The sequence below is a fragment of the Acomys minous genome, assembly GCF_964271855.1.
Source record: "Acomys minous genome assembly, chromosome: 5".
Taxonomy (NCBI): domain Eukaryota; kingdom Metazoa; phylum Chordata; class Mammalia; order Rodentia; family Muridae; genus Acomys; species Acomys minous.
In genome coordinates this window covers 118,656,118-118,674,782 of record NC_140494.1, presented here as the reverse complement: position 1 = coordinate 118,674,782, position 18,665 = coordinate 118,656,118, and the positions used below count along the sequence as shown (strand labels likewise).

The window sequence follows — 18,665 nt, the reverse complement described above, 5'->3', positions numbered from 1 at the left end:
TTTGCCTGCGTGTGTACTTTTGCACACCAGAAGAGGGCACCAGATCCCATTATATATGGTAGTGAGCCATATGTGGTTATTGGGAACTGAACTCAGTGCTCTTATCTTCTGAGCCACCTCTCCAGCCCTTTTTAGTAGTATTTTTCTTTACTGTTCTTTATTCCTAGCAAAGAATTACACTATGTTATTGAACATGTCATAATCATGTTGGATGCTCTGACATCATTAGTTCTCTAATTGTCTTAGGATTCATTGCAAATGAAGAATACTATAGCTGCTGGGCTGGAGAGATGGTTCAGTGATGAAGAGCCCTGGCTTCTTTTCAGGAAGACTCAGGTTCTATTCCCAGCCCCTACATGGCAGTTTACAACTTTTATACTATAGTCCCATGGGGATGCAGTGCCCTCTTATGTCCTGTGTGGGCAACAGTCACGGACACAGACATACATGCAGGCAAAACATGCCTCCCCTAAACACATATTTTTTTAATTATTCATTTTAAAGTTTTTCTTTTTTTCTTTTTTTCCTTCAAAGTATGCCTCATTTCTGTTTGCAAATAAAGAGTTATTGGCAGGGAGTATGATGGAGCATGCCTTTAAAATCCCAGCATTCAGGAAGGCAGAGGTAGGAGGATATCTGTGAGTTCCAGGACAGCCAGGGCCACAAAGAGAGACCCTATCTCACAAAACAAACAAACAGGATTTATTGGAAAATACCTATTGTACATTTGTTCTTACTGATTTTGTGCTATGATGGCAACTATACAGAGAACGTTGTATCCAGGTTATAAAACAAAATTATTTATTCACCTTTTATTGAACATGTAAGCACCCATTATAGTAACATCAGTATAGCTTGGCATTTTAGTTCTAGACCATAGTCTTTTTCTGTGTTAGAGATTAAACTATAACACTATAAATTAAGGTATACCATACATTTTTAAATGTACGCTGTACCTCGGAATCTAGAACTCAGATTTACATGTTACCCATGTGGTAGTCTTTTAAGTTATAACTCCAGTCAATAAATTGACTTTTGGAGCCTGGTGCAGTGTTACTTAAGGCATGTCTTATTTGTGTTATAAACATAATGATTGTTGGGGTGGTACACACCTGGAAATCCCAGCACTGAAATGACTGGGGCAAGAGAATTGCAAAATTGAAGGTACTCTGGACTTCTTAAGATCTTAAAACAGAGAGACAAGCAGAAACCAAAATTAAATACTATTTAACTCTCAGTGGAGTTTGTAGATAGAAAAAAGGGATAGTTCTTATGTTTTATAGAGTTAGGACTTTAGAAATGAGTAATCTTGTGAGGGGCTGGGGATACTTGTGTGAGATTTGATTCCTAGACCCAAAAGGGAGAAAAGATGAACTAGCAAACTCTACAGTTGGATGGAGCTCATTGGTAGCCTTTGCCTAATGTATGCTCCTTGACATTATTCCCAGAGTTCAAATAAATAAAAAATAGTTAGAATTGCTTAACATTGAAAACCTTCAGTCAATGAAATCTACCATATTGTTAACAAAGTAAAATAGAAATACTATATATCTTCCTAGATGCAGAGAAAGCTAACACTCCTTTCTGATTAAAAGATGATAATTATAATGAGAAAATATTACACATAAAAAGCACTATTGTTTCGTTATTTCTCTTTTGCTCTTACCCTAGATGCTATAACATTTGCTGTTTTACTTGCTATCATTTTAAAGATGTTCTAACTTACATTTCAGTGCAACCGACTATTAAAGTGGTGTCCAGCCCCAGATTGCCACCATGTTGTTAAAGTTCAATATCCTGATGCGAAACCAGTGCGCTGCAAATGTGGGCGCCAGTTTTGGTAAGCAGGAGATGTTCTAAATGAGGGACATCAATATAGGGTTTTCACTTTTTCTTTTTAATCTTGGTAATAAAACGGAGGGGAGGGGGACTTTATGCTGGGATATGTGATACAAGTTTAAAATAATGTATGTTTCTTTTAAGTAAAATACAAATCACAGAGGCAGGTGGATCGCTGTGAGTTTGAGGACAGCCTGGTCTACAAAGCGAGTCTAGGACAGCCAAGGCTGCACAGCCAAGGCATCTTTCTTGGTAACTTGGGCCTTTAGAATTCTATAGTATATTCTCTGTCTGAATACTAGATTTTATTTATCCGGAGTTTTTCAATACCACATATTAGGGAACATCTTAGTGTCTCAGAACTGTCCAGCTGGCCTTTTCCCTAAATGGGTAGCCTTGGACTCTCTCGCCTTGAAAGTGTTTGTTCCTTTTCCATTACCGTCTCGAAGTCCTTCTTCACGTCCAGAAGCCAAGCTATGTCTCCAGTGCTTGTTCAGGCAGGTGCCCAGCTTCCTTTTTCATTTCTACCTTGCATAAAACAGTATGGCACAGACACAGTTAAGTCAGTTTCTACAGTGATTGCAATAGCATGTTCCTCATTTTCATCAGAGACATCATCGGAGTGACTTTCATTGGCTTTAGCTTCACATACATTATGTTTGAGACTGTTTGGCTGTTCTCAAGATGGCCAAAGCTTTCTCTACACCTCTTCTCCACAATCACCCTGTAGAGTCTATTCAAGATAATGTATTCTTTTCTAACACACATCATCAAATCTGTCTATCAGTAAGTTCCAAATCTGCTTCCTTGTTTTAGACTTTATTAAAAGAGCACTCCTCACTTCTCATTAGCAGTTTCCTTTATTAGCCTGGTAATCTATCATAACAAGATAATCTAGTATTTATACAGCAGGAATTTATGTCTCAAGCTAGCAAGTTTGGGGCCAATGTGCTGGTGGATTAGTTGTGTTAGTGTAGGTGTCTGGTTTTGGTGTTTTAGGTTTTTTTGCTGTACCTTGTCTGCCTCTCTTTGCTGTATTGTTCATGAACGCAGCCCTTATGACATAATCACCTTACAAATCCCACTGGGCAGTGGTTGGTCATGGTGGTGGTGTGTTGGGGGTGGAACAGGAAGGTGGTTTTTTGAGACAAGAAGTCTTGTCTACATAGCCCTGGCTATCCTAAAACTCATCAGTAGAGTAGACTGGCCCCTGGAACTAACAGAGATCCATGTGCCTCTGCTTCCCAAGTGCTGGAATTAAAAGTGTGTGCCTTTATGCACAACAATCCCTACCTTTTACAATGCCATCACACTGGTGATTGGGTTTTAACATTGGAATTTATTGGTGCATTTACAAAATACAGCAAAAAGGTAAAAATCTTACAGTCTTCTAAAGAAAAGTAGAGATCTAGAGCTACCAAATAGATATTTTGCTGGCATTTCAGTATTGTTCTGATTTCTTTTAAAATACATGTAGAATCAATAAATAAATACTCCCAAAAAGCAAATAAATTGACAGATGTGTAAGCATGTATAAAGTGAAAATTGTGTTAATATTTTAGAATTTAACTCTGTGACCTGGGAGATTGCTCAGTGAATAAAGTACTTGCTCTGCAAGGTTTAGGACCTGAGGCCCAGAACCATATAAGTTGGGCACCCAAATGTGCACCTGAACTCCCAGTGCTCCTGTGGTGTGATGGAAGGCAAAAACGAGAAAAACTGGCAGTTTGTGAGCCAGGTAGCCTAGGGTGCAGCAGTAAACAACAGAGGGAAGAGAGACCCTGTTTTGTTTTTTAATTTTAATTAATTTATTTTATGAATATGATTGGTCTATCTGCGTGTATACCTGAAGGCCAGAAGAGAGCATCAAATCACATTATAGATGGTTGTGAACCACCATGTGGTTGCCGGGAATTGAACTCAGGACCTCTGGAAGAACAGACAGTGTTTCTCTCCAGCCCAAGACCCTGTTTCAAACAAAGCCAATGAATGTTTTTTCTGTGTCTGTACACTGTATACTATGTCAGTGCCCTCAGAGAAGAAGGCATGAGATCCCCTGTAACTGGTTGTCAGTCACCATGTGGGCGCCCGCAGTCAAACCTGTGTCCTCCGCAAGAGCAACAGACGCTCTTACTCATTGAGCCATCTTCCAGCTCCTTCTTTCTGTTAGGAAATGAATGTGGAATACACTAGAGGCTCTTTGGTTCCCTGTTCTGTTATGTTCTCTGTCTATCTTGCTTGAAATGATTTCCTTGGCTTCATTTAGTACTACTCTCTTTGGCAAATAATTTTTCTTTTGTCATTTTTATAAATTACTTGATAATTTTATTAACCACCGATTTTATTTTATAAAAGTTTTATTAAATTCATTAGCAGTTTCATACCTATGGTGAGTTGTGGTTACTCTTGCTCTCTCGTTCCCTGTCTGTCATCCTTTACCACTTCATCCCTTCAAATGCCACATTCATACCTTACTTGACTCACTCAGTTCCTTCTGTATAGCTGTTAGTTTGAAACAATCTATTGGAGCCTGGTGGGCTCCTTAGCAGTGGGTACGGGTATTGTGTTGTGTTATGTAGCCTTGAATTCCCTATTTTCCCTCTCTTGAGACCTAGGTTTTTATAGGCTACCCTGTCCAACTTGGTGTTTGATTTTTTTTTTTTTTTTAGTGAGCATTTGTGTTTCCTTCATTTATACCCCTCCCCTGTAAACATACATCATATCCTAAGTGCTAGGATTACAGATGTAAGCCATCATACCTGTTTTTTGTTTTGTTTTGAATAGATTGATTAATACTATGGGGCTGAGTTTAATCTATTTACATTATGCAAAGATGTACCTATTTGCTTCTAATGTGTTGTTTACTGTATATCAGTGTGGAATTGTGAATTGACTCTAAATTCAGGCTTTTGTTGTTCAGTTGGAGTACTGAGTGAATGAAGGTAGACTAGGTATTGATGCGTGTGGTCTGAGTGAGACAGTCCAACAGGAACTAGTGTACAGTTGTTACCAGGGCATGTCTTTATGCTTTTAGTTCTCATTTATTGAATACCTGCTACATGCTGCTACACGTACACACTGATACTAAAACATCTACTGTAAAATAAATGGACAAATTCTCTGCCTTAGTATTTCCCAGTCATTGAGAACTTGCTGACAGTGCTAGGGAACTGTAGTGTGGACTGGTTGGCTGTTTTGTTTTGTTTTATTTAAGCCTATAGTATGTAGGATTACTTATCTAAACTCTTTGTGTCCTTTTCAGCTTTAACTGTGGTGAAAATTGGCATGATCCAGTTAAATGTAAGGTGAGGTTTTTAATTTCTTAAATGGGATGGTACATTTCTAAGATTTGGTTAAAGATACTAGCTGATGACTTTGTTCTAATAAACAGAAGAGTTTGTTCTCTTTATTTCAAGTGATCCTTGCAAGTATTCTAAGTGCATTCTGGAGAGTCAGGCTCCTGATTGTTCTTAGGATACCCGTGAGTAGGGCAGCTTAGTTGTTAGGTTTGGTTTTGTGGGGAATAACATTATAATTTGGCTTTTCCTCTAGTCCCAGGCTCCCCCACTCAACTTTAACCAGACAAAGTTCTTCTTTGGTTGATCCTGTATAAATGAATTTCCTATTTTGAGAATATGCCTAATGATAATCTTTTGCTTACTTACCCTTGTTTAAGTGCTGAAAAAAGTTATCTTAAGCCTTTACTTATATTCTAATGGTTGTTATTTTCAAATAGTGGTTGAAGAAGTGGATTAAAAAGTGTGATGATGACAGTGAAACGTCTAATTGGATTGCAGCTAACACAAAGGTTGGTCCACCTGTGCGTCGCTCCTCTCCCCCAACCCCAGTCTCACCCCGAACTGTTGGTAGTGAATATGGATATGAGTAGGATGCATAAGCATTAGCAAAAGTATTACGGGTTTGTCTTTAATTACTTTCAGGTGTTCGTTTTACTGGGCAGCTGTAAGGCAGTGTGCACCGTGCTCTAGTGTTCTTTTATTGTAAAAACATAAGTATTCCTGTACAGTAAGCTAATTTTGTTGACACCCTTTTATATACAGATGTTGAGTATACTCCATTCCAATTCACTTATATCTGCTTAATGTTGGTTATTTTCTTTTTAAATCATTTTTAGTTTATGTGCATGTGATGTATGTACTCATGCCCAGGTCAAGGAAGAAACACTTGCAAGAGTCAGTTTTTCCGTTCTATAGGTGCAGTGTATTGACCTGTTAGACTTAGTGGCAAGTACGTTTACTCCCTGAGCCATGTCACCACTAATGTTCATTCTCTACCTTAGACCGCTGAGTTTTCCTTTCTAGATGTCAATCTTTAGGGACCAGGATTTGAGCAGAGTAATTTTATGTTGTGATTATGTAATGTGGGCCTAACATAACTGTTTCCGTGAATCTACTTCATGCTAACCATATTAAATATGATTTAAGTGAAAAACCCTTAGTTTTCTTTTGATGTATGCTATTAATGAAACTAGTTCTAAATTCAGTATTTTGGGGGCTCAGTGTAGCTCAGTTGATACAATGCTTGCCTAAAATATACAAAAGCCCTCGTCTTGATCCTCAATACTTTATGAACTGGGTGTGGTGACACATTCTGTAGGCTCTGAACTGAAATCAGAAGTTCAACACAGCCCGAGCTACACAGACCTTACATGAAACATAAAAGTAAGGGCTGAGAAGATGGCTCAGTGGGTGAGAGTGTTTGTTGCTCAAGTATGAGGAACTGAGTTTCAGGTCCTTGACACCATGTAAAAGACAGGAATGGCCACGTGCGCTTGACACCCCAGTGCGGAGGTTCTGAGACCAGTGGATTCCTTGGAGCTCAGTAGTTAACCAGCCTGGGTGAATTTGAAGAACTCCAGGTTCGGTGAGAGCATCTCAGAGGAACCGAGGCTGAGAGCTATAGAGCAGAACACAATGTTCACACCATTCAAAATTTTAAAAGCTTTAAAAAAAAAAAAAAGCCAGCACTTGAGAAGCAGAGATATCGCTGTGAGTTTGAGGCTAGACTGGTTTACATAGTGACTTCTAGAACAGGCTAAGGCTTTGTACAGAAACCCTGTCTCAACAGCAACAACAAAACCTCTCTTAAAGTATGTAAAAACAAAAACGGAAATTGTGGAAATCGATTGAAAGTCAAGGCCTGACTACTTGCTTGCCAGATTCTGCAGTCCATCCGCATTTCTTTGTATATGGATCCCATGTGACCTAGAATTAGCTTCTTTGTTCTATTTTGTCAATCATTCATAAGACAAACAGGAATAAATAACACTATTACAAGGTTTATGGGTTTATGGTGCTTATGAAGCACTGAGAACAGTGCACAGCATAGGAAGCACTCTACCGCTAGGGGCAACTAAGCGGTATGTTAGGTGAAATACTTACCTTCATAAAACTTACTGTGTGTGATTAAAGTTGTTTTGATGGTTTTTGTTTGGGTGGAGAGATGGCTCAGCAGCTGCTCTTCCATAGGACCTGGGTCAATTCCCAACACCTGCATGGTGGCTCCCCACCTTCTACCATTCCATCTCTAGAAGACATGCCCTGTTCTGATCTCCATAGGCACTTACACACAGATGGCAAACACAGACGCACACATAAATACTAGTAAGCGTTTACAAGAAAAGGCTTTATTGTTGTATCTATTAAAACCCAATAATAGCAAGTGGTGGTTGTACATGCCTTTAATCCCAGTTCTCAGGAGGCAGAGCCAGGTGGATCTTTGTGAGTTCAAGGCCAGGCTGTATACAAATCAACTAGTACTGTTGCACAGAGAAACCTTATCTTGAAAAACAAACAAGCAAACAAAAACAAACTATCAGCCCCTCCCCACCAAAACAAGTAAACAAAAGAACCAGTAATAATGATACACATTATTTTTAATGGTATATTTTAGATGCTTACTACTTTTGTAAGTGACTTACTATATTAACTTTAATAAAAAAGGGAATGTAGAACTGGCTTCTGTCCTCAATGGTAGCAATACAGTTTAGTGTAGCATTGACGCCAACTTTATAGTTTTTTTTCATAGGAATGTCCCAAATGCCATGTCACAATTGAGAAGGATGGCGGTTGTAATCACATGGTCTGTCGTAACCAGAACTGTAAAGCAGAATTCTGCTGGGTGTGTCTTGGCCCTTGGGAACCACATGGATCTGCCTGGTAGGTTGGACAAATGGTAGAGTACGTTGATAAAATTATGGGATGTATACCACATACAAATTATATTTCTACCTTTGATTATCACTTTACTTTAGCTAAAAAAAAAAAACAAAAATTAATATGCCATTTCAATAGAGTATGTAGATAATAACAACAGAGGGATACGGTAGTCATATTTCTCACAGGAATCAATAATTGAGATTTGCTGAGATTTAATTAGTTGAAAGGTTCGAAACACTGTGAACAGAGGTGGAGTAATGTTTTAAGTTGATGATTTTAGTTTTTAGTTGCAGTGACATGTCCTTTAGGTAGAGGTGGTAAACTAGAGTTTATTGGCAGAAATTTAACTTTCATGTTTTCCTTATTCTCCACATCATTAGACAACAATTTGTTGTCTTTAAAAATTGGAAAGCTACTGAACAGAAATCTGTATTTTTAGCTTCTCTTTGAAATAAGCGTGCGTTGCTATTTGGAAGAATTACCTAGAACTGGGAAGTAGTCCTTCAAATGGACCTTCCTTGGCCAGTGTCATAAGTTTCTCAAGACTGACAGCTAATGTCAGATGCAACTATATATAAAAAATTTTATAAGTAAACAGTATTATTTAGTGAATAATGATAAGAATAAAGGAATGTGTATGTTTAATACAGTTGAGAGTTTGATACTTTTTGTCCCAGGGAAGATTGTTTCCTGAATGCATAATCTTTGGATACAAAGGCTATCTTTGTTAAGTGAGATTGTTCCCTTTCCTCCTATACTAATAGATAATTATGTGACTATTTGGGGAAATACAAGTTAAACTGTAGATGAATTTTGAGAAATATAAGAGCTAGCATATTTCCTAATGAGAGTTGAAAATGTTTGAATGATCTAATATACAGATGACCTACTTTGATTAATTTGTATTACCTTCCTACTTTCTGTTGACCCCCTGGTAAGTTGTGGGGCAGAGAGAAAATTAGGAAATATACTGCAGGATAAAGTAGTCATAAAATAGTTTGCATGTTCTGAGGGTTACGTGGGTTAGGTTAGAAGGGTCTAAATTGTGTGCTTTACATTCATTGTCAAATAATTTCAGTGCTTTGTGGAGCCTGGATGGGAGGCAAGAAGTTGTAGGTTTAAGACAAGATAAAGAGATATGAACTTAAGAAAAAAAAAAGATCTTTGCTTTAAGTTTGATTGGGACTTGTATTAGTTACAGTAAATAAAGAAATAGTAATAGGAGTTACTTCTGAAGCTAATTCTAAGGTAAAAACTAATTTGTTAGTGGGGAAGAAAAAAATATTTTCTTTTGCCTTTGTCAGAGCTGAAAATGAATTCTCTGTATTTGAAGACAGCAAACTGTAGGGTTCCTAAAAACTGAAATAAAGTCATTTTTGTATGCTAACCTAGTAAAGTGGGGGAAAGAAAATAGAGAAGACTGTTTCAAGGTCTGTGAGTTTGATGACCTCTCTGATCACTCAGATTTTTAGTTACATAGAGCAAAAGAGAGTTACCACACTGGATGACGACATGAGCGAAAGGGGCATGCCTTCTTACTCATTAACCTTCTAAATGTATCTCCCCTTTTTTCTGTGTATGTCTTAAAATGCCTCTGATTTGGTCAAAACTATATTCCAAGTAGCACCATCTATTAATTTAAGTTAGAAATATAGGTAGACCTGAATATTTGTTCAGCTAGCCTTTAAATCTGTAATAGTTTTGGAAGGGAAAGCCTGCTTTAGATAGTGCTTTAGAATATATGCTAGGTGTGGCACATACCTTTAATTCCAGCAATTGGGGGGCAGGTGGAAACTCTGAATGACAGACTAGCTTGGTCTGCATAACTAGTTTGGGCCATCCTGAATTTCTTAGAGAGACCATGTCACAGAAACAAACCAAAGAGAAAACTTGTGGGGTTTAGAAGATAGGAAGAAGAGGGTGCTACTAGTTAACCAAAAGAAGTCAAGGACAGTGATCTTTCAATTACATTAAGCAAACTAGTACACTGAGAAGTATGAGTAATAAGGTGAAAATTAACATTAAGTCACCTACTACCATTGTTATTTGTGTTGCTTTAAGATCACTTGTGGGTTACTTCTGAATAGTGGGAAATCAGCTAGTATGAAAGACTAAGCAATTAAAAGTATATTTCAAATTTCTATAGACTGTACATGAATCGTTATTTCAGCAAAATATTTCATTGGGACAGAAATTTGTACCTTATACAGTAAAAATATGCAGGGATGTTTGGGATTGACTGGCCGTTTCTTGGAGTAAACATAATGGATTGCCTTTTCCTTAGGGGGAGTATCTTAAGCGCTTCTTGAAAGCCTCCCCCACCTCCTTTCTGCTTTCTGATACATTTTTGTGAGAGATCATTTTATCTCCAGAAGCCATCTCTTACTCAAGCATGTAAGTCAAAGGAAGTTAAATACACACACACAAATATGTACATAGGCAAACAGTTTTTTCAACTGCTTTCTGACACATATTTGCTAAAATCAAAGATATGTGTTTGCATATTATGTGTGCATACAAATATATACATACTTGTGACGAGCTGAGGACAGCTCAGCGGCAGAGCCATCTGCTTAGCATGTAAGCTCTAGATGCTAGTGCTTAGTTCCATGTGTACACATGCCTATTCAGAAAACAGTTTTGATCTGTGTGTGGTGACACGCCCTTAATACCAACACTCAAGGAGGCAGAGGCAGGTGGAGCTCTGTGAGCTTGAGGCCAGCCTGGTCTACAAAGTGAGTTTAGGTTGGCCAAGGCTACAAGAGAAACCCTGTCTCGAGAAAACAAAACAAAAACAAAGCCTGAAAAAGTTGTTTAGCAACTTAATTTTAGATTTACATTTTTACATGTGTGCATGCATGCAGAAGCACGTGTGTCTCGTTACAGTGATGCTTGCTCGTTTCCAGCAGCTTCCACAAGGCCAGAAAAGGGCATTAAGTAGTTTGGAATTGGAGTTCCAGAAGGTTTTGAGCTACCCGCAGTATATGCTGGGAATCAAATCTGATCCTGTGCAAGAGTAGCAAGTGCCCTTAGCCATTGAGCCATCTCTCGAGCCTTATGCAATTGAGTTTTAACATTTTAAGTTCAGTATTTTTCTTTGGGATGGAGGGAGGGGTGGGGTTTTGCAAAATCTTCCTTTAGCTCTAAAATAAAAGATCACTTTCAACAAATGCTGCAGCATCACGTTCTCTCTTCACTTCCTGCTTTAAAATGCCTCTATTAATGAACTCTGAGTCACTCATTGAAAATCCACTGCAAGTGGTTAGTTAAGCATTAATTAACTAAATTGCCAAATCAGAATATAGTCTCTAATAAAAGATGTATAATAGCCAGGTGTGGTAGCATGCAACCTTAATCCCAGCGCTTGGTACAGTGCCAGGCAGATCTCTTGAGTTCTAAGTCAGCCTGGTCTACATAGCGGGTCCCACACCAGCCAGTGCTAGACCCTGCCTAAACAAACAAACAAACAAACAAAAAGATACATTAGTAACAAGGGCAAAAATTATTTATACTCTGAGTTAATTTTTCTGGGCATGTTCCCTCCTTTCCTCCTTTTTTATGTATCATTCTTTTTTTAGTGTCAGCTAATAAATCATAAGTAGTACTGTGTAAAGTACATAGCACAGCATCTCCTACAGAATAGCTTAATTGTTGGTTCTGGTTTATGAAAGGAGAGATGCAGTGAGAACTGGATAGCTTAGGACATAAGATAATCTCTTCTGAAAGGGAGCTCAGGCTACATGCAGTAACAATAAGCTCTATGCTGCAGTGTTTTCTAGTGGTGGTTGAGTTGGTTCAGAATGAGCTACCTAAAAGGTACAGAATTTCCTATTACTTGATGGAGAATTGAGCTAGTATTCTAGACGGTTGAAATAGTGTGTGCTTGGATTATATTCAACCCTCCCCTTACTTAGTCTTTTAATTCTACCATTGTAGCAAAAGAGCCCTGGGTGTTGTGACATCTCAGATTATTTATCTCTTGTAAAATAGAACGTTGGTTCTAGATAATCACCCAGTACAAGTTAAAGCATTTTCCTTTTTAGTTGACTTAGGTTTTCTGAAATCCTCTTAATTTTTTTTCTTTAAGGTACAACTGTAACCGCTATAATGAGGATGATGCAAAGGCGGCAAGAGATGCCCAAGAGGTGAGTGCGGGCGTGGCAGAGCGGTACTTGCCAGGAATTCCTGTGACATATTTTTCAGAGGGTAACTTTGCAGAAACATTCAGCTCTAAATTATTTGTAGGTAAACACTATAATAAATCCTAGATGTCCGCTTACATTTAGAAAGGGACTATTTTACAATGCTTATTAGAAACATTCATTTTTGTTTTCTGAAATGGGCTCTATAGTCCAGATTGGCATCAAACTCATGATCTTTCTGCCTCTGCTTCTTCCTGAGTGCTGATTACAGGGGTGTGCGTTGTGTTGTCTTTTTTGCTTTGTTGTTATTGGTTTATTTTGAGACAAGTTCTTGGCTTTGTACCTTGATTTCCCAATCTTATCTTCCAATTGTGTATTTACTGGAATGTGCCAATCATGCTCCTTTTAGTTGAGCTAGTTATGCTGCTTATTTTCAGGCCCCAGTGGTGCTGTGGTATCAGCACTCACCCCTGCACTCTGCTCATTCAGAAAGCAGAATAAGAAACGAGCAGTTGAGTAAACTGCTGCTCTTAAGTATGGAGCGCCCTGTGTTTGCCTTTTTTTTTTTTTCCTTTGTCTTTGCCTCATTGTTCATGTAGTTCTGATAGATTAGCTGATTTGAAAGAGACTCAGGAGTTGGGGAATTTCCTGTCATAGGATAGAGAAATGACCTGCTCTTAGAGAAATGGCTATAATAATCCAAACCCTGTGGTTTGTTTTTTTTTAATTTCGTAATTTTATTATAGTTGTAGAACCATTTAGTTTTTATTTAGCCATTTAATGAAATTCCTAGCCGGGTGGTGGTGGTGCATGCCTTTAATCCCAGCACTTGGGAGGTAGAGGCATCTGAATTGCTGTGAGTTTGAGACCAATCTGGTCTACAAAGTCCGAGACAGCCGAGACTACACAGAGAAACCCTGTCTCAAAACCATTGAGCCATCTCTCCAGCCCCTGTTGTTCAATTTTTTTAAAGACATTTCTTTAAATTTTCTGAGTGTGACATATTGTGTACTTGTAATCCCGGCACTCTGAAGACTAGGAGGATCTCAAGTTTGAGCCCAGCCTTTCGCTGCATAGCAAGTTTGAGACCAACAAGACTCCCACTCATCACCCTTAGACCTCAGTCATTCCAATTTAAAAAGAGGAAGCCCCGCATGCGCAATACTATATACTCCCATATTGGTAGGAATAAAGGGTACTGTGTCTTTTATAATTACAAATGATAAATGTTTCACAGATGTCATTTTGGGGTCTTGATTTTTGTGTGATTTGATCTTTAAGTCTTTTTGCTTTTTTTGCGATAGGTTTTAACTGTCTCTCTCAGTCTAGGTTCAAAGTACTGGAGTAACATGCATATTATTTTAGTCCTTTCAGAACAGAAAAGTCTTCATAAATTTTAGTGCTGGTTTAAATATATTCAATACATGTTATTTGAATATGCAAGTGTAAAACCACTTACAAATATCTTGTTTCTATACAGCTGTGTAACCAGATGAAATCACAATCAGTGTAACTTGTTGGTGTTCATTTAATTTTGTAGATTTTTGAAAGGAAATACTACCATGTCTAGTTTATGTGTTGCGAGGGATGGAAACCAGGGATTCCTGCATTGCATGGCAAACGTTCTACCAGTGGAGCTACATCTCCAGTTTTGAATTATTGTTGTTGTTGTTGATTGTTACTGTTCTTATTAAAAAGACTGCTCTGAGGCCAGGCATGGTGGTGCACACTTTTAATCTCAGCAGAGATCAGCAGAAAGATTTCTAAGGTCAAGGCCAGCCAGCCACATCTACATAACGAGTTCCTGGACAACCAGAACTACATAGACTCTGACTCAAAACAAACAAACAAAAACAAAAAACATATTTTTGTAGTCTGCTGATAACAGACTTTTTAATCTTTACTTCACTCCCATTTAGTTAGTGGTCCTGAGATTTCAAGTTAAAATGGGTCACTGTCTGAGGGTTACTCTTGCTGTGATGAAACACCATGACCAAAAGCAAGTTAGGGAGGGAAAGGCTTGTTTCACTCTTAGTTCCGTATTACAGTTCATCATCAAAAGCAGTGAGGGCAGGAACCTGGAGGCAGGAGCTGAGTCAGAGGCCATGGAAAGGTGCTGCTCACTGGCTTGCTCCCCACGACCTTCTCAGCCTGCTTTCTTAGCCTAGGAATGACACCACCCACAGTGGGCCTGGCTGTCTCCCACACCTGGCTCTTAGGGAGGCATTTTCTTTTGGTTTGTTTGTTTTTATTTTTTGAGACCTAAGTCTCTCTCTGTATGTAGTCTTGGCTGTCTTGGACTCACTTTGTAGACCAGAATGCCCTCGAACTCAGATCTGCCTGCCTTTACCTCCCTGAGTGCTGGGATTACAGGCCTGCACCACATAATAACTTAATATAATTTTGGTTTGCAAATTATAAGCATCAGTCACACTTTCTCTAGCTTCCTGTTTGGACTTCATTCTACTGTTGTTGGGGTTTTGTTTTAGTTTTTCAACCTTATTTCACTTTTATGACTTACTAGAAATCATTGTTGTTTAAAATCCTTTTTAAAAGACTAGCTAGATCATATTTAGCACCTGTCTTTGTTTTGAGGCCCACAGCATCTCAGTGCCATCATCATTAAGAATTAAGTCTTGCCGGGTGTGGTAGCGCACGTCTTTAGTCCCAGCACTCAAGAGGCAGAGGCTGGTGGATTGCTGTGAGTTCGAGGCCAGCCTGGTCTACAAAACGAGTTTAGGACAGCCAAGGCTACACAGAGAAACTCTGTCTTCCTAACCCTACCCCTGAGAGCTGTTTGTCAGTAACTTTGCTTAGCTTACACAAATCACTGGGTTCAGCTACCACCAATACACACAGCTGCTTCTTGTATTCTAATTTACTAAATCCTGTACAAAGTTCGTAGAACTTTTTTATAATGCTAAAAAATATTCTTTAGCACCATTGTTTAATTTTTGGCCACTAATTGTAGGAAAGACATTTTAATGTGAGTTAAAATAGACAAACATGTGGCTCATGGCTGCTGTGTACTATATAGTAAGGCAACCAGAGCAGTATTAAATAACAAAGGTTATTTTGACTATACATGACTTTATTCCTAACCTAATTTAAACTGATAATTCTACTTTTAGTTTTCTGAGGGCCTTTTGTGTATTTTCCATAGTGGTTCTACTAATTTACATTCTTACCAGCAATGTCTTAAAAGAATTCCCTTCACTCTTGGCATGTTTGCTTTTTCTGAGTGATGAGTTCTTTTAACGAAGGAGGAGCTGTCATCACATTGTGGCTTAAATAGACTCAAGCTTTTGTATCTCGTATGTATGCCATAATTACAAAAACCTCTCTTTCTCTTACTGGGTCAGCGATCCAGGGCAGCCCTGCAGCGGTACCTGTTCTACTGTAATCGCTACATGAACCACATGCAGAGCCTGCGCTTCGAGCACAAGCTGTATGCGCAGGTGAAGCAGAAGATGGAGGAGATGCAGCAGCACAACATGTCCTGGATCGAGGTGCAGTTCCTGAAGAAAGCAGTCGATGTCCTCTGCCAGTGTCGTGCCACACTCATGTACACTTATGTCTTCGCTTTCTACCTCAAAAAGAATAACCAGTCCATTATCTTTGAGGTAGGACTAGCTCCTGTTCAGGGGGAAAGGCCACCTTCCCCCCCCCCCACCCACCCACCCACACCCCCCTTCATAAAACAGAGTTAAACCCTTTCTATTTAAAACAGAAAAATGTAGATGCCAGATGGTTCACGCCTTCAATCCCAGGATAGGAGGCAGAGGCAGGCAGATATCTGCATTCAGGACAGCCAGTGCTATACAGAGAAACCCTGTCTCAAAAAACGACAAGAAGAACAAAGTTGTTGCTAGGAAGATAGGAGCAATGTCTTTGCTAGCTGAACTGCAGTCAGACTTGTGTGGGTTGGCTAGCCAGCTAGCTGTACTGGCTCTGTAATCAGCCTTAGATTTGTGTTTTTACTTCTAGCACTGTTCAGCTCTAAAGAGTTGGAGCAGACTATTTTACCCTGGTGTTTTCCCATCTTTTCTTTTCGTAAGTTTTTGTTTTGTCTCATTTTACTTTTTGAGAAAGGAGGAGTTAGCTGTGTAGACCAGGCTGCCTTCATACTCATAGAGACCACCTGCCCCAGCCTCCCAATTACTGGGATTAAAGACTTGTGCTGCCACACCCAGTTCGTGCATCAATATTAAAGCATCGTTAAGGAAAACCTTTACTGCTAAAAGCCTCCTTTTTTTGGTTATCATGACAACACAAAAGCTAACTACCAGATGTTCATATCTAATGTAGGCTAGTTTTGTGCTTATTGAGAACTTAACAGTGTGCTCAGTGCTGAACAATAATTTATATGGACTGTGTCACTTAACACTCGTAATATCCTAGACTATTACCTATCACACTCTGGTCTAAAATAGAAAATAACCAGGCTCAGTGCCTCTTAGCTGCAATCCCAGCATGAGAAACTCTGTAAATCCAAAGCTAACCTGTCTCTTGGCCAGCCACAACTACATAGTGAGACCTTATCTCAAAGAAAAAACAAAAAAACAAAATAAAAATACTGATCTTGCAGTAGGGTGTGGTGGCTCATGCTTTTAATCCCAGCACTCGGGAGGCCAAGGCAGGCGATCACAGTGAGTTTGAGGCCAACCTGGTTTACAGAGTGAGTCCGGGACGGCCAATGCTACACAGAGAAACCCTGTCTCAAAACAAAAAGAACCCAGATCTTGCATACAATGTGAAATAAATTTATTCAGCTGGTTATGGTGGTACGTGTCTTTAATCTCAGAACTCCAGAGGCAGGCGGATCTCTATGAGTGTGAGACCAGCATGGCTTACATAGAAAATTATATGCTAACCAGTGTTATACAGAAGACCATGTCTTAAAAAGATTTGTATATTTTAAGTTTATGGAAATACCTACAGCCAGATGTGGGCCACGATAGGTTTTTGGATTTTTTTTTTCCTTTTTCAGTGTTTTTGTTTGTTTGTTTGTTTTTCCAAGACAGGGTTTCTCTGTGTAGCCCTGGCTGTCGTGAAACTCTCTGTAGACCAGGCTGGCCTCGAACTCTGCCCCCCGAGTGCTGGGATTAAAGGCATGCACCACCACCACCCAACTAGGTTTTTGAATTTTTGTTTTAAGATTTGGTTTTTGAAAAGAGTGGCTCTTAGATCCAAACAGCTTTCAAATTGTCCTCAGTATTCCTTAGGTAATAGTTGAATCTTTCCTAACATTTTCAAAATTGTTCTGGGATTGGGGGAAAAAGAAGGCGAAAGACACAAAGAGCTTTACTAGTTAAGCCACTCACTTATCAAAATGACTGTCTGTTGAGAATAGGTGTCTAGTCAACAGACTAGCTAAAGTGGGGTGTATTTTAGCTTGGTTTTGAAGCCAGAATTTACTTCTTTTCTTTCAGAATAATCAAGCAGATCTAGAAAATGCCACAGAGGTGCTTTCGGGCTACCTTGAACGTGATATTTCCCAAGATTCTCTGCAGGATATAAAGCAGAAAGTTCAAGATAAGTACAGGTGAGATTTTAATAGCTGGTAGACAAAATTTCCTGCCAGTGGTGAGGTTCAATATGGTTGGCCTAGCTGCTCTGTTTCCCAGAATCCTTCTGTCTATTGGGCAAGAAGTTGCAGAGGAATCTAGCCATTTAGTCTAATGACTGACTGTACCTCCATTGAAATCCCTGCACTATAGGGAAAAAGACTTTAAAAGGAATAAGTAGCCATTAGCATGAGGGGAATAGGGTATTGGTTTTGCCCAGGTTCTTGTGGGTTGTAGCCCTTTGAAAGTGAATTATGCATTCTTTTTGTTTTTAGTTTTTTTGTTAGAGCTTATCTCTTAGAGAAACTTAGCTCAGGTTAAACAGAACTTCAGAATTTGATGTCTTTTAAGTTACAAATAAAACTAGGGAGGTAGAGGGAGGTGGATCGCTGTGAGTTCAAGGCCAACCTGGTCTACAAAGCGAGTCCAGGACAACAAGGCTACACAGAGAAACCCTGTCTTGAAAAAACAAAAACAAAAACCAACAACAACAACAAAAGGCTTTTTCCCAAAGTGTTTTCCTCACATTCTGTTATCTTGTGTGTGTGTGTGTGTGTGTGTGTGTGTGTGTGTGTGTGTGTGTGTGTGTGTGTGTTCATATGTGCAGATAGGCGAAGAGGAAGGAGAAGCATCAAATTCCCTGGAGCTAGAGTTAACAGGCAGTTGTGAGCCACTAGATGTGGGCACTGGGAAATGAACTTGTTCTGGAAAAGCACAGAATATTCTTAACCCCTGAGCCATCTCTCTATCCCCTGGTATCTTTTGTTTTGTTTGTTCTAATTGTTGTTTTTGAGACAGGGTTTTCTGTGTAGCTAGGATCAAGGGTGTGCACCACTGCTGCCTGGCCCCTGGTGTCTTTTTAATAGTAGTACGGGATCTGGGAAGTTGAAAGGCCTGCAGATTTAGTCCCAGGGTCTTCACTTCCTTTGGCTAACTGT

The 18,665-nt window shown here is 39.1% G+C and overlaps 1 protein-coding gene across 3 annotated transcripts in view; it reads left to right on the top strand.

Moving 5' to 3' along the window:
• Positions 1 to 18,665, top strand: part of ARIH1 (ariadne RBR E3 ubiquitin protein ligase 1) — an 83,835-nt gene that overhangs the window by 61,419 nt on the left and 3,751 nt on the right. For 2 of the 3 annotated variants that reach the window (XM_084781396.1, XM_084781398.1), the window contains 7 exons: positions 1,734 to 1,840; positions 5,102 to 5,144; positions 5,576 to 5,647; positions 7,888 to 8,018; positions 12,106 to 12,163; positions 15,523 to 15,783; positions 17,593 to 17,705. In XM_084781396.1, the coding sequence (XP_084637522.1) occupies positions 1,734 to 1,840; positions 5,102 to 5,144; positions 5,576 to 5,647; positions 7,888 to 8,018; positions 12,106 to 12,163; positions 15,523 to 15,783; positions 17,593 to 17,705 (785 nt within the window). The remainder of the gene's footprint in view (positions 1 to 1,733; positions 1,841 to 5,101; positions 5,145 to 5,575; positions 5,648 to 7,887; positions 8,019 to 12,105; positions 12,164 to 15,522; positions 15,784 to 17,592; positions 17,706 to 18,665) is intronic. The other variant, XM_084781397.1, reaches the window with a different exon arrangement.